This window comes from Rhamphochromis longiceps, linkage group LG12 (genome assembly GCF_057381845.1).
Source record: "Rhamphochromis longiceps isolate RC_006_pf linkage group LG12, R_longiceps_female_GT1.1, whole genome shotgun sequence".
Lineage (NCBI taxonomy): Eukaryota > Metazoa > Chordata > Actinopteri > Cichliformes > Cichlidae > Rhamphochromis > Rhamphochromis longiceps.
In genome coordinates this window covers 28507055-28522441 of record NC_140568.1, presented here as the reverse complement: position 1 = coordinate 28522441, position 15387 = coordinate 28507055, and the positions used below count along the sequence as shown (strand labels likewise).

At 39.7% G+C, this 15387-nt stretch overlaps 2 protein-coding genes across 6 annotated transcripts in view; both read right to left on the bottom strand.

The window, feature by feature from the left end:
• vps13a (vacuolar protein sorting 13 homolog A) overlaps positions 1–3905 on the bottom strand; it is a 43353-nt gene extending 39448 nt beyond the window's left edge. For all 5 annotated transcript variants that reach the window (XM_085425654.1, XM_085425657.1, XM_085425656.1 and 2 more), the window contains exons 1-9: positions 3730–3905; positions 2915–2958; positions 2774–2816; positions 2578–2673; positions 2198–2299; positions 872–981; positions 610–669; positions 462–521; positions 67–147 (exon numbers count right to left, since the gene is read on the bottom strand). In XM_085425654.1, coding sequence (XP_085281780.1) covers positions 67–147; positions 462–521; positions 610–669; positions 872–981; positions 2198–2299; positions 2578–2673; positions 2774–2816; positions 2915–2958; positions 3730–3829 — 696 coding nt within the window. In that variant the 5' untranslated portion in view covers positions 3830–3905. The remainder of the gene's footprint in view (positions 1–66; positions 148–461; positions 522–609; positions 670–871; positions 982–2197; positions 2300–2577; positions 2674–2773; positions 2817–2914; positions 2959–3729) is intronic.
• A 5782-nt stretch (positions 3906–9687) lies between these two features.
• On the bottom strand, positions 9688–11312 carry LOC146657515 (C2 calcium-dependent domain-containing protein 4C). The gene is made up of 3 exons (XM_085426975.1): positions 11009–11312; positions 10818–10957; positions 9688–10739 (listed from the first exon to the last, which is right to left on the bottom strand). The coding sequence occupies exons 1-3, from the start codon at positions 11267–11269 to the stop codon at positions 10040–10042; spliced, it is 1101 nt and encodes a 366-aa protein (XP_085283101.1). The 5' UTR covers positions 11270–11312; the 3' UTR covers positions 9688–10039.
• Positions 11313–15387: the final 4075 nt, after the last annotated feature.

Sequence of the window (15387 nt, the reverse complement as noted above, 5' to 3'; positions counted from 1 at the left end):
TTCCAGGAAAATAGGAGATGGCTAATTCCAAGTACATATTAATACGTTAATAATACAGTGACTCACCAGGGCCCGATCTGAAGTGTGACTGGAGAAAAGTACTGAGTTAACATTCCAGTAGGCAAACAGGTTATCTAGTTGTACCAGCTGAGAAAACAAGAAAGATAAAGCAATTAGTGATGAAGCTGTTTGCGATTACAAGAAAAAAAGCTGACAGTGTTTGACAAGGACTTCTTAAAGTTTTGCTTATGCTCCAAAATTATGAGGAAATAACACTGCTGAAAGAAAAATCAATGAAGTTTTCCAAGAGTTAGTCTTTAACTTCAGAAAACTACTTTAAAGCCAAAAACAAATGCTACTAAACGTGTATGTGGTATTTTTTATTAAAAACACCTACCTACCTTCCATACCACCTGTACAGTGGTGGTAAACAAGGTCGATAACATGGTTGGATTTCTTACCTTGAAGAAAAACTTGGACTTCTCATCTAAAAGACTGGGTCTCCACTTCGCGTCAGCTGTCTGTACGGTCAAACAAGCAGTGAGGTTCATTAAAAGCTTAATATCTAAATGTAAAATAGCATATAATTTGACAGGAAAGACACATCACCTGAAGGCTGAGGTTTTTCAGTGACACTCCAAATGACAAAGGGCAGTTTGGATTTGTTACCTGTCATTAACAAAAAAAAGGAGGAAAATAAAGAGCTAAGCCTTATGGTGTGGTTAAGACAAAAAATAAAATAAAATCAGTTCTTCTATTGTAAAGTGCTCTAGAAACAGTGTTTAGTTCATTTAAAGTGGAAACATGTATAAACTTGAAGGACCATAGATAAAATTGTACATTATTATGGTAACTCAGCTTGAATACTCACATGATCTTCATAGCGCACGTGGATGTTAGAGATCTTGACTTGCAGGTTTTTAATGACCTGAGTGACAAGCTTTTCCGTAAAAGTGTCCTGTTTCTCAAGCTTGGGATTCTCTGTAAAATGCAAACGATTTAGGTTTTGAGGCTCCAGCAGGTCCCAAAAATTCCTGAAGATTTTCTCTAAAGGACCTTCGATACACATTCACTGTGTATTTCTGTATAATTGGAATGACATTCAGCTGGCCTTAGCTCTCATGACTGCCTGATGAACTTTACAGATAACTAAATTTTACTTTCAATATTTTAATGATTATTTCTGACCTTTCCTTTTTTAGCATGTACGCAAATATTAGCTTACATAAGAATGTCAGTGAATCACATTGCTGTTAATAAAGCTGCATCTCAAAACGTTTTAAAAAAGAAAAAAAAATAGTACACATTTTTATTTAAATTTAGAAATACAATACAAACCTACACTGTATTTTCACCTACATGCTGTAAATGGCAAATTTACAGCAGAAATTAAGATACAACACTTTTCACCTTGAAAGAGGACATAGTGTTATAAAAAGAATAGCTTGTAGATAGGCAGATACTTGTGGTGAGGAGTTTACACACTCATCATAGGCATGGAATGAATGCCATTTCTTTTTAAACTCATCAAATATGTATGTTGTACAAATCTGGAAAAATACCAGTTCAAAGACATAATTAAGAGCCCAAATATACCCTGATATTCATGTCCAAGATGAGTGGTCAATTATTAAGTCAATTATCAAGGATAGATTTTTTCTAGCTAATGGCAAATGTATATTGTTGAAATGACAAAACCAGGCTGTCCCAAAATACAGCAACACAGCAGTCTACCACTACAAGGAAAGACAACTGCTGAAGTGGTGTGATACTCAAGTGCTAAACCACACATAACAGAAAAAGGGTGAAAAACGCTGGCTGCACAGGAACTCGCAGCCATACAAACCATGACCATATGACATTAAATCTGTGTGTGTGACTATACGACATATTTTATAAATTTTGATATTGCTTGTTTGTCTATGCAAAGTCAACACCAAATGTTCTACTGCCCACTGGCTCACGCACTGGAGCGCATGACTTATGTTTACACAGCCAGAGAGCAGCAGATGAGAGCCAACAGGAAATATCAACATTTGGAGTTTTTTCTCTAAGAACCTGTTGACCATGACAAAGGCTGTTTTCATACAAAACCTACAGGAAACACTGCCATACAAACAGATACACACTGAGGAGCTTTTCTATAGTAACGTGTTTACAAAAAACCTTAAAAAATAAAATAAAGATGCACCCTGACCTTGCTCAGCAGCCTTCAGCTTTGTCTGCTCTATCCGCTGTAGTTCCCTCTGGCGAGCCTCCTGAAACTGCTTCTCCTCCTTTTCTGCATCATACTTTATGCCTGAAAGAAATAGCACCAGAAAAAATGTGCATCTTTCTGTATTATTATATTTGATAAATACTTTTACTTTAATAGAATTAAATTATTTTAATGTATTTTTGAATCTTTAAAACATATTAACACAAGTGGCTTACTCAGCTTACCAAAGGTGTCCAACAATATTCAGCTACTGTGTGTCTACTAAATGTGGTTTTTCATTCATTTTATACACTGCAATGCCTACTGTGAATACTTGGATCAAATTTGTTTATTTTGATGCACATATTAAATCATCTTACTTGCTGTGGGAACTATAAGCAGGTAGACACCATCCAACGTGGCCTCCACGGATTGTGTGTATAGGTTCTTCCATGGTATCTTCAGTTGGAGACGCCCTAATCACAAAAACACCCAAGTAAGAAAAGGTTCTTCTGTACAAAGGTACTAAACTAAACAATTATGGTCAGTATGAGCCAGAGTAAGAGTAAGTCTTACCTATATGACCAGCCTTCACTTTAAAAGGAATATCAAGTTGGCTCTGCAACAAAGCACAATGAATAATAAATAAACACATATCTGTGAATGCCAGGATGTAATAACTAATGCTGTTTACTCACACACTTAACTGCAACTTACCAAGGCATTTTCCTTTATTTCAAGATTATTAAGCACAGCATCACCTAGAGGGCCAGGAAAACGTTGTTACTATGGTAACAGCATTATGGCTTACCATTTGGGTAAAGTGTAGCTCATATAGAAACTCAATCTAATTAAAGAGGTTTCAGGACTTTTGACTTAATGCAACTCGCACCATAGAGCTCCAATAATTCAAATCAATCGTAACACATTATTCATAGACATACTACTCATGTAAAACAGTCTATGAAAGACAACTCGTTTTTATACATTTGTTGATTAGAGAAGCTGGTATTAAGATAAAGTTTGGTAAAACAAAGTACTTAATGGTTTGACTTAGTTACTAGTTTTAAAAATTGATCCAGGTTCAGCGGCTAAAGCCAATTTTCAAATACTCATATTTGTGTACAGTGCCAAAGATTTCTTGGAACGAGTGGGTACTTAGTATGAAGCACAGTACCGAGTCATAACCTGGCTGTGTAAAAGGGTGTGACCTCGAAATGCATGATTCCCAGACGCTCGTATGCATGCAGTGCTCAAACAGACTTGCGGGAGCAAATAAGATAATAAAAAAAAAAGATGACTGGAACAGTCGGAAATAACGCTGTGTTTCAATATATCTCGATGTCAACATTTGACTGCACTGTCTCGTTCACGGTGAACAGTTTAAACTGGTTTGGGGACGCGTAAAGTGACACTAACAGCTTCCTCAGCTGTTAGTGTCATACGCCTGGTGGCTAGCGTACGTTAGCATTTAGCTAGCTAGCTTAGAGAGCGAGCTAACCAAGTAAAATGACAAACACAAGTTCAGTTACCTCCCCATATGCCGAGCTTTAGCTGCGAGCTGTCAAGGTTGACAACGTAGTCCCCTAAAAATCGGTTGAGGACATCTACAACCACGCTTTCGAAGACCATTGTGGCGTTTCTCTCATCTGCCTATCACCATGTTTACATCCCGACGAGGACTCGTTCAGGTTCAGCGTCAGATTAGGACGTCTTCCGGGGGTGGGCGGTGCTTGACGTCACCTGTAACAGCTACTTCAGGAAACAGTACTAAGAAATGTCAAAGCCGTTATTTAATGGGATAATAATAAACTACACCCATACTTGGGAAATTGGCTATGAGTAGCGTAGTCACTGCCCTGAGCTGCACAGCACAGTTGTCTTACACCTAGAAGGTCCTGGAGTCTGAATCCAACCCTTGCTGGGGCCTTTCCATGGGATGCTTAGAGGTTTTTTCCAGGTATTTAGGCTTCCTTACACAATTCAAAGACATACACGGGATGAGGTTAATGCGTGTGCCTGAAATGGTTCTAATAAGTGTAAATGTGAGTGTAAATGGTTGTCTGTCTGTGTTAGCCTTGAAACAAAGTAGCAACCTGTGTAGGGTTTACCACTTGCAACCCTGATTTGGATAAGCGCAAGACAGTGGATGAATGGAAGGATGGATTACATCACACCCATTACATCTTCTTGCCTACGTTCTGCTACACAGACAGACTCCTCTACAAGAACAAAGCACCTAGCTCTAAAATTAACCTGTTAACCTGACCTAGGCACATCAGAGGATCATCCCAGCACACCAGAATAATTACATATAATGTCATTATTTTGATAATTGAAAAGTTTAAATGTGTCCAAACTCCTCTGTGCTTATACAACTATAATACCATTACCTTAGTTGTGTAGTCATGATAGTAGTGTGTTTAAAAGCATTAAAATCCACCGAAACATATATGCTAGATTTTAAGAAAGAGTGTCAGTGTGATATTTTGAAACGCTATGTCATAAGCCTGAAATTCCCTGGCTTCCTCAAAATGGTTCACTTATCTCACAGTCTCGCTGACTCCAACATGCAACAAAGTCTAATGCTGTTTCATGTAGGTGTTGTTGAGCTTTTGGATAAAACTGATATCACTCCAAATGAAGGCTTGCAATAACGTTTAGTTGCTATTATATGAGCTCAGGCAACTGCTGCTTCAGTCTTTATGGCTGTTTTTGAAATTATGGATCATGAGTTTCACAGTATTAACTTGTATTGAGTAATTTCAATAGATATTAACAAACAACCTTTATTTGTCACATACACAATCATACAGAGTACAACATGTAGTGAAATGCTTGTGTCCGCGCTGCAGACAGGCTGCAGACGTGCCACTCCAGGGCTTGGTTTTAGCATGGGGGATCTAGCCATACTACTCATGTTACTGGATACAAGAACTTGCGACTCCCACTGCAAAGGTGTGTAGTCTTACCACTACACTATCCAGCTCCCACACATATTGTTATGGTTTTGAGTGGTTCTGGACTTTATGATGTACTCTTGAGTATCAGAGGTGTATTATATTCGGGTTCTATATGTAAATCTTTGTTTACGGTATTTCCTAGTGCTTCTGAGTTTTATTGTCTATGTTTCTTAGATTTTAGTCTTTCTTTAGATTCTGCTAGCCCACTAGATTCTGTGATACATATACGTTCCCCCAGTCGTGTCCTCGTATCTGTCAACTCTGTCTGTGCTCTGTGGTTGTCTGGTCTCCCCATTTAGTTGTGTCAAGTTATTCTTGTCTCCCCTGGTCAGTCATGTTTCTGTGTCTGTTTAGCCTTTTGTCTGTATCAAGCTCACATGTCCGTGTCTCTGCCTCAGCGTTATGTTTCCTGTTCTGAATGGTAAATGGTAAATAGCCTGTATTTATATTGCGCTTTACTAGTCCTTAAGGACCCCAAAGCGCTTTACATATCCAGTCATCCACCCATTCACACACTGGTGATGGCAAGCTACATTGTAGCCATAGCCACCCTGGGGCGCACTGACAGAGGCGAGGCTGGCGCCACCGGGCCCTCTGACCACCACCAGTAGGCAACGGGTGAAGTGTCTTGCCCAAGGACACAACGACCGAGACTGTCCAAGCCGGGGCTCGAACCGGCAACCTTCCGATTACAAGGCGAACTCCCAACTCTTGAGCCACGATCGCCATGATGCCCACGATGTCTCTCATCTTGTGTGCATTATGTTGAGTTTTGCTTCCTGCTGTCTCAGTCAGTTTCTGTTTGGCTCTGTTCCCCATGTGTCTCCGCTGTGTCTCGTTACCTCATTATTTAATATCTACATTTTCCCATCTTGCTGTGTGCTCTCTTGTTATGTGTTTCCTTGTAGCCAGACTTTCCTAGTTCCTTTAGTTTTATATTTTGTATCATTCACGCTCGTAAGATTATAGAAGTAAATCTGACTTTTTAAGTTAAGTTTCCACGTTTCTAAGTTCTTTTTTTAAGGTCAAGGGTCATATTTTTTTGGCTTTACGAATGTGAAATTGTAATAAATGAATAAAAGAAATCACTTTTGGAATCAAATTGAATCACTTAACTGATTTATTCAGGTAATTTAATTGTGTCAGCAGAAGAAACATTAGTACGAGGAAGACTGGGACTGAGACTGGTTTTATGTGGTCTGATTTGTATCCTCTAAGATTTCTAACTGCTGAGTTCAAAGTTCTGGGCACAAGTCATATTTACAAACCTCTACAGTTCAGACTTCATCACTCAGTACAGTGTTTAATATAAATGGCATAACAGGGCCGTACAATAGAGTAGCATGACAGAGATAAACAGAAGAGAGCGTATTTGGATATGGTTCAGCAGAGAAACAGAAGAGCTGACAGTTTTATGCTGAACATTACCAAACAGCTGCCTATTTGTACATCTTAAACAGCAACATTAACATTCAGTGCAGGCACATATTGTGACCATCTGATGAAAGTACAGTAAGTGTGCTCTAAACTCAAAGCTCTGCTGAGAGAAATATCTGCTTAACAGCTAAATGCCTTACTATGCTCAAGAGCTCATTGCTAACTAACATATTTGCTCACTGGTTGTCTCCCTTTTCAACATTTTCCTTTTTACACATTTTAATAGGTTTTTGGGGTTTTTTGGGTTTTTTTTGCCTGTCCCGTTTGGATCTTTAGCCATCAGAATTGTTGTCTGAAGGCCAAGAAAGATGCCAAGTGGATTTACTTTACCAAGTGGATCATCATGGCCTTGCCATATTGGTCCATTTGATTGACCTTTATTATAATTATGTATTTATTTTATTTTCAATTTTTAAAGATGGGACAGACATGACTGGGGAATAGGACAGGGAGAAAGAATGAAAGAAAGAGAGGGAGCGAAAGAAAAATAGAGGGGAGAAGAGATGGTGAGAAAGGGGGGAAGAAAAAACAAACAAAACACCTGGATCACCTGTATGAAGATAAAAAAAAAACAGAAGATAAAACAAACAACAAAGAGCAACATAATAAAACCAACACCATCACAATAAACTAGCTAACAGTAGATAAATTCAAATTCAAATTCAAATTTTATTTGTCACGTACACAGTCATACACAGTACGATATGTAGTGAAATGCTTGGACAACTGCTCGTGACCTAAAGAAAACAAAAAAGGAAAAGGCTATGAATAAGATAGGAAATAAATATGAAAAATTAAAAAGGGGTAAATTTAACTAAGAAGGAATAAAATATAAATTAAGGTTAAAAATGAAATAACTGTACAACACAAATTAGAATGAAGGGTAAATTTAACTGGGAAGGAATAAGATAAAATATATAAATTAAAGTTGAAAATAAAATAACTGTACAACAAAATACACAATATAGAACTATATAAGAATGTATGAAGAAATCTAAATATAAATAAATATATACACAATAACAGCAGCTGTACAAGTATTAACCGGAAATTAAGAATATAGTGACCAGTGTTGTGCAAAAAAACAATGTGTGCAAAAACAATGTCCAGAATGTCCAGTGTGTGTGTAAGAACTGTATGTGTGGGTCAGTACTGTGTGGTGGTGTGATTGAGAAACCGTATCGCCTGCGGGAAGAAGCTCCTCCTCAGTCTCTCTGTGTTGGTCTTCAGGGAGCGGAATCGCTTTCCTGACCTCAACAGAGAGAACAGTCTGTTGTTGGGATGGCTGAGGTCCTTCACGATCTTCCTGGCCTTGGTCCAGCACCGCCTGCTGTAGATTGAGTGCAGGTCAGGGAGCTCGGTGCGGATGGTGCGCTCAGCTGACCGCACAACCCTCTGTAGAGCTCGTCTGTCCTGCATGGTGCTGTTCCCGAACCAGGTTAAGATGTTTCCCGTCAGGATGCTCTCTATGGTGCAGGAGTAAAAGTTCCTGAGCACCTTGGAGGGCAGTTGGAAGTCTCTCAAGCGTCTGAGGTGGTAGAGACGCTGTCGGGCCTTTTTCACCACGGTGTTGATGTGACAGGACCATGACAGGTCCTGCGTGATGTGAACTCCGAGGTATTTGAAGCTGTCCACTCTCTCCACTGGGCACACGTTGATGACAGGGGTCTGGTAGTTCCTCTCCTGCTTAGTGCTGAAGTCCACTATCAGCTCCTTTGTCTTACTGACGTTTAGAAGGAGGTTGTTCCTCTGGCACCAGTTCTCCAGATTCCTAATCTCCTTCAGGTAGGCCGTCTCGTTGTTATCAGAGATCAGGCCCACCACGACGGTGTCGTCAGCAAACTTGATGATGGTGGTGGAGCTGGTAGTGGCCACACAGTCATATGTGTACAAAGAGTACAGCAGGGGGCTCAGAACACACCCCTGGGGGGCGCCAGTGCTGAGAGTGGTGGAGGCTGAGACATGTCCGCCCATCCTTACTGCCTGTGGTCTGCCAGTTAGGAAGTTGGAGATCCACAGACACATAGATGAGCTGAGTCCCAGATGCTCCAGCTTGGTGGTGAGTGTGGAGGGAATTATGGTATTAAATGCAGAGCTGTAGTCTATGAAGAGCATTTTAACATAATTCCCCCTTCTAGTGTCCAAGTGAGTGAGTGATGTGTGGAGGAGATGAGAGATGGCATCGTCTGTGGAACGATTTGGACGGTAAGCGAACTGTAGTGGGTCCAGTGTGTCTGGTAGTGAAGAAATGATGAAGTCTCTGACCAGGCGTTCAAAGCACTTCATCACTACTGAGGTGAGGGCTACAGGGCGATAGTCATTGAGAGAAGCAGGGTGGGGTTTCTTCGGGACAGGAACAATGATGGACTCTTTGAAGCATGTGGGGATCACCGACTGAGATAGAGAGATGTTGAATATCTCAGTGAACACAGGAGCTAGCTGGTATGCGCAGTCTCTTAGGATACGACCTGGGATGCCGTCTGGTCCTGCTGCTTTCCTGGTGTTCACTCTCTTGAAGGCTCTCCTTACTTCATGCTCGGAGATGACGAGCACGTTTCCGGTGCTGGCAGTATCTTCCTGTCTGCAGCCGTTAGCGCCGCTAACACTAGCATTGTTGGAGACCTTAGCTGCAGCCTCGAAGCGAGCATAGAAAGTGTTCAGCTCGTCTGCCAGAGTCACGGCCGCGTTCGTCATACCGGTTGTTGGTGCTTTATAGTCCGTTATTGTCCTTAGTCCACGCCACAGGCTCCTAGAGTCACTCTGTTGGAGTTGTGACTCTAGTTTCCTCCCGTAGCGCTGCTTCGCCTCTTTCACCGCCCTCCGCACGTTATATGACGCGGCTTTGTACGGGTCCATGTCCCCCGTTGTGAGTCCCGTGTTGTAGGCAGCGGTGCGGGATCTCAGAGCGTCGCGGATGGTTTTATCCACCCACGGCTTCTGGCTTCTGGTTGGGAAACGTTGTGATAGACAGTAGATACTAAATATTACATGTTACTGTTTTTTTTGTTTTTTAATTTCACCTGTTGAGAATTAAAAAAGAAAACAAGCAGAAGAAAACGAGAGCAATAGAATAAACAACATCACGATGATATATGGGAATATAACAGTAAATACTAAATATTAAACATTATTGCACTGCACGTTGGATCGACAGCGCACAGTGTGCTTTGAGGTAGGAGCCAAAAAGGGTGTCGTTTGTGTGTGTGAGCACCCGTGTGTACACCTGTGAGCATGAACGCGCTTGTTTTTAAAAGGTTCCTTCATGTAATGATCTGCTAGAGGGCGTGGGGGGGCCACAGCCCGGTCCTCCAGGGCATGAAGCAGGTATGGAGGAGATCAACATTTTAATAGTTTTAAGACATCATAATTTTATCACATGTAATATACAACACATGCAGTTTTCATACTGTGATACAAAAAACTATTTTTCTGCCTGTTTATTTCAAATAAGCAGCTGAGACAGAGGTTTGGTGATCACTCCCATCACTTTCCCCCTTCTCAGAGTTCCAGCTGCAGCTTTATGCACTACTTTCAACCTAAGCTGCATTTCCATTAGATCTTTCTGACTCAGCTCTGTGAAGTAGAAATCTTCATTGAAAACTGGACTCCGGCAGTTCCTGATGGTGGCACTCTCCTGCTGTTGCAGCTTCCCGGGAGTCAGACACAGACTCACTGCACAGTTCAGTGTCTGTCGGTCAGTATCACTCCACAGGCCTTCCACAGACACCACACGTACTCGGACTGTGGATAAGGATGACGACGACCTGTCGGAGAATTTGGTGTGCTCAGCGGAAAGGCGCACTCTGCCATGGCCCTGCAATGGGAGGACATGCTCCCGCTGAAGTCTTTCCTGGCACTGCAGAGCATCCATCGGGAGGAGGGCTGGTGGAGTTAGGTTGGCTGAGTTTTCCTCTAAGCTTGATGGGCTGCTGAGTGAGGCTGTTAAATCCCCTCTCTTCCACTTCCTCCTGCCCGTCTTACTGTCAATTAATGAAGGGCAAGATACTGTACCTTTAAGGCGGCCACTGCTTGATGAGACATAAAGGGAGGATTTGACACAATAAGGTGAACTGAGGGGAGAGGAGTCACTGGAAGAAGGTGTCTCGCTTTCTGTCTCAGACATACTCTTGCATAAAAACACCGGAAGGAATCCAGATAAAGTTTTCTTGGGAAGATTAGTCTCTTTTGCCAGTCTTGGTGCTGCAGTAGGCATATTTCTATCAAGCAGATAAACAGGGCGTTTTGAGTGGAACAAAGACTCTTTCCTCCGAGTGTTGGGGCTCTCATAAATTCCACCCAGGCCGTAGCTCTCTGCAGAGAATGGCAAAGGCTTCTTTGTAGCTTTCCAGGCCATTGATGTGTCACCATTTTTTGTCTTCACATCCTTTGTCTTTACATGCGTATCTGAAATCTGCCTACTCTTAGGAATCTGGTTCTGACCGAATACAAACAGTGGCTTTTCCTCAGCTTCTAGCAGTGGGCTTTGCCTGCGAAGCCGTGGAGGCAGACAGAACTCTGGGATCATGTCTGGGGTTAGGACATTGTTGTGCAGATTCCTTGAGAGGCTAGCCTTTGAAGGGAAAAGTGTATCCTCCTCATTCTTTCCAATGTAACGACTCAACTCCTGAGGAAGGCTCTCCATGCTCTCCCTGATCTTCTCAAGGACCCACATGGCTGTTTAATGTTGATTTAAGGATTTGAATGTAGTTCCCTTTCCCCACCTTTGGTGACAAGAGTAAAGTATTATTTAATCCAATATAGAAATCTTGGAACAGAATAGCACACTTTTCAGAAATAAAACAGTTTTGCCAAATGGTGAAATAATTTTTTTCTTCTTACCTTTGGGGTTGTGATGTGTCTTTGTCCAGAGAGAGACCTGCCTGTGTGTGTGACACATGTGTCAGTGAGGTTTTAAAGGTAAGGGTGAGGCTCTGTCTGACTGATCTGACGCCTCCGCCTGGATTAAGCAACATTTCCTAAGCAGACATACACAAGAGTACACGTAACAAACACAGAGTGATGAGTGTTTCTGGGTGGGTGGCAAATCAGAGTGATGTGTTTAGTTGTGCTGGAATGGTGCGATGTCAGCTTGGCATCGAGTTGAGACAAATTACATCATTACTCTAATGTCCATGTTTTAAACAATAAAAGAAGAATGGTTACAGTCAACAAAGACACACCCTGCTCTAAATTACACATGAACCTACAAGCAAACATGTGAAGTGCAAATTTAAAATATACAGAAAATGCTCCTGCCCTGTCTTTGTGGTTTTAAATCGATCCAGATTTGCTACAAATTTTAATGGATTCTTAATTTGCTCATGCTCCACTTGTCCACTCGTGGATTAAGTTTTGTAAAGGTCAGCTTGGAAGTCTTTTTGTGATTTTCCAAAAAAACAAAAAAACAAAAATCCAAACCAGCCCACTGACAGAATGCTGAGACCACGTATCTCTGCCTCTGCCTCAAATGGATGACATTAAATACATCCGATAACTGCATGTAAACATGTAAGACATCTTGAGCACTCGGAATATTTATTAAAAGATGTCCCAAAACATAATGTATTAGTCATAAAGTGCTGAAGAGAATGATGTTCATGTGATTAAAACACATGATTGATCACTGAAACGTGCTATTTTGATCATAATGACGTAAGCATAATCGACTTTTCACAGAGAGCTGCCCTCTTGTTCAAAGCAGTTCAAAGACAGGAGCCACCACCTCAAAGGTCCTCTGACCTTTAAACAGCTGGTAATGCAGACACACAACTGACCTAAAGTCTAGACAGGCTTCAGTCTCTATGTGTTGTCATGAAGGTGAAACTTAACTATATAAATATGGATGATGATACCATTGTGTTCCGATCTGAATTTTAATGCTACATGCCAAATCAGCTCAAGATGAATTCATTCCTCATTTGATTCTATTCAGACATTTCCAGGATTTAAATGACCTGCTTCCTACATTTTTAGTATCACATTCTTACACAATGAAACCAAAAACCAGATTTTCATTGACTAACACACTTTGTCTTGTCCATGTGCTTTTGTCACTTTCTGCCCGATGGTTAACATCGAGATTGTAATTAAATTTTTCTCCCGTTCCAGATAACAAGCACCAGATTTCCATTACCAAGCATTAATCTAGATTATATTGTTTCCTGGCTCGTAATTCTGCCCGGAGACAAGACAGTAACACGAGTCATGAGGAACGTGGTGAGTTTCAACTCTAAAATAGCACATTGGAGATCTAAATTTGAACAATCAGCAGCATTCTCCATAAAGTCTACTCATCTATGGGACAAACCTCCAACTAAACTCAGATTAATTACAGGTATTAAATCTTTCACAGTAAAAGCAACTATGAGCTCAATTATGCAAATTTCATAATTGTGCAGACATCCTTTTTTTTTCTTTCTTTCTTTCTTTCCCTTTTTTTTTTGCATTTTTTTTTACCTTTTAGGCCATGACTGTCTCTTTAGCACCCACTAAACTGTATATATATTTATTTTTTATCTATAACCTTTTTTGTTTGTTTGTTTGTTTTCCAGTCCACCTTTTTCTTTTTAATGTGCCCCATAAATAAATTTAAGTTTGAGAATTTTAGGAGCCATATCTTAATTAATTTTCCCTTAATATTATATTTCTTTATCTTTTTCCTAGTTAATGTGCACTTATTGTAGTTTTCTATCTGTAGGGTTTTGTGATTTTATACAATTGAAAAAAAAAATTGTATTGTGAATGTAAGACCTGGAAATTAGCTACAGCTTTAAGTAGCAATTCAATTTCATGTCACCACTGGAACCATGTTAAACTACATCGATCCTATTTAATAAAATAATAATAATAATTAAAAAATATATATGAACATACAGGCTTTTGTGCAGTTAATTATCTGACCACAAGAGGGCATACATGGATTAAATATATTTTTAGTACCTCAAACCTCTCTTTGGTAAATGCATGACTTATAGTTAATATTTTTGTATAGCCTCATTATTATTATAACATCTATAAAACAACTGGAAAACTAAATGGTAGTCAGATTTGTCCATATAGACAAGCACATACGCAAAACATGTATATTGTATATTATTGTTCTGGGTAAAGATTACAGTAACAAACATTGTCCGACCCTGTGTGGCTGCCTCTATAAACAGAGCCTGTGACAAAGATGTTCAAAATAAAGATTCAGTTCAATTCAATTCAATATCAAGATGATGAATACAGTGAGTCTGGGGTCTCCACGTCACCCAGGGGTCAGGAGGCTTTTTGTGGTAGTGAAGATCAACTTTATTACAGCAATAAAAACCCAGAGTGCTCTCTGTAATGGAGAGTTAAATGATTAGGAGTCAGAGGAGGACCTTGCCTTTAACTGCTGCCACAGCTCCAATTAACGTTAACGAGAGAACGGCACATTGTTGCCAAATGCACCATCGCTGTTGAGTGCATTAGTGTAAAAACCTTTTTTGTTCTGGAGCCTAACATTTTAAAATGATAATTCAATCATTTATATTTTGTAGGCTTCATTTTGTTAATTCAGTGTGTGGAATATTATGTTAACTAATCAACCATAATGCTTTAAAGGTCTTATCCTATATGCACCTTTCATTTTTGTGATTTGCAGACGTTAATTGTCTCAGACACCACGATGTCTCTTGTTTGTCCATCCATGCTTAATGTGTTACCAGACTTTCAAATAAAGAAAAAAATGTGACAAATAAATATCAGCTAAGCTTAAACTAAGTGAATTACTCTTTTATTCAACAATCTCTCATTAAAGTTATTTGCAATCAGTTTAAAATTCACTTTATGCTACGCAAGAAAGCTACACTTTAATGTTGTCTAAAAGCATTCCACATATAGTTCAATACATCATGAAAAAAACCCAGTTTTATTCCTTTTATTATAGCTACAGAATAGCTAAGTGACTAGTGGCTGTTGGTTGATAATGACTGCTGTAGGGACAAACAGGTTCTTATTATTTGTCTTACAAACCAGCCTAAAAATGGATAAAAAGAAAAGAGCCAATGTATTAAAAATCATTCTGTGTTCTTGCACATCATTATTGTTATTATTGATGCAGTGTATTTCTTCCCCTTCTGGAGGCTGTAACTTAACCCTGCTAACCACCTGCCCAGGGCTAAAAGTGACCTTTGTTGCCTTCCTTCTTCACAAGAAAGGAACAATAGAAACTTCGACTGTGTTTCATGGAAGCTGATTCTTTGGAACATGCTCAGTAAGAAAAATGGTTATAGTCTTGCTGATTCAGTTCAGTTGCTCAATGCGGCAGAAAAGACTTCTGGTGCCTGGTGATCAAAGATCAATCAGACATGTTTGTTCTACCAGTTCTTCAAAGCAAGTCTTTTTCCATTTTTTTAAAGAATAAATCAATTTAATGTCTTTGCAGCTGAACTGAGTTGTAATGATTCAGTAATTTTGCCTTATATTGTAAAGCTGTGTACCTAACAATGAATAACATGTGTTACAAAGAGGAGAACTTTCCAATATGAAGTGAAACAAAGAAAGTTTTTTTTCGATTACACTTTTGTAATTAAATGGATGTATTAATCGATACATATACAAAATACAAAAAGAAATTGTTTAGGGACATACAGAAAAGACATATGACATTAGTCACAACACAAAAAAGGCAAAATCTGTAATATTTGTATCATATTTTATTTCTTTAAATTTTAAAGGAACTCTATGAGAAACCATCAAATTACATCTTTGCTTATTCTTGCACCAATAAACTAATAATCGAGTCCTGGCAGTTGTATTAATTCA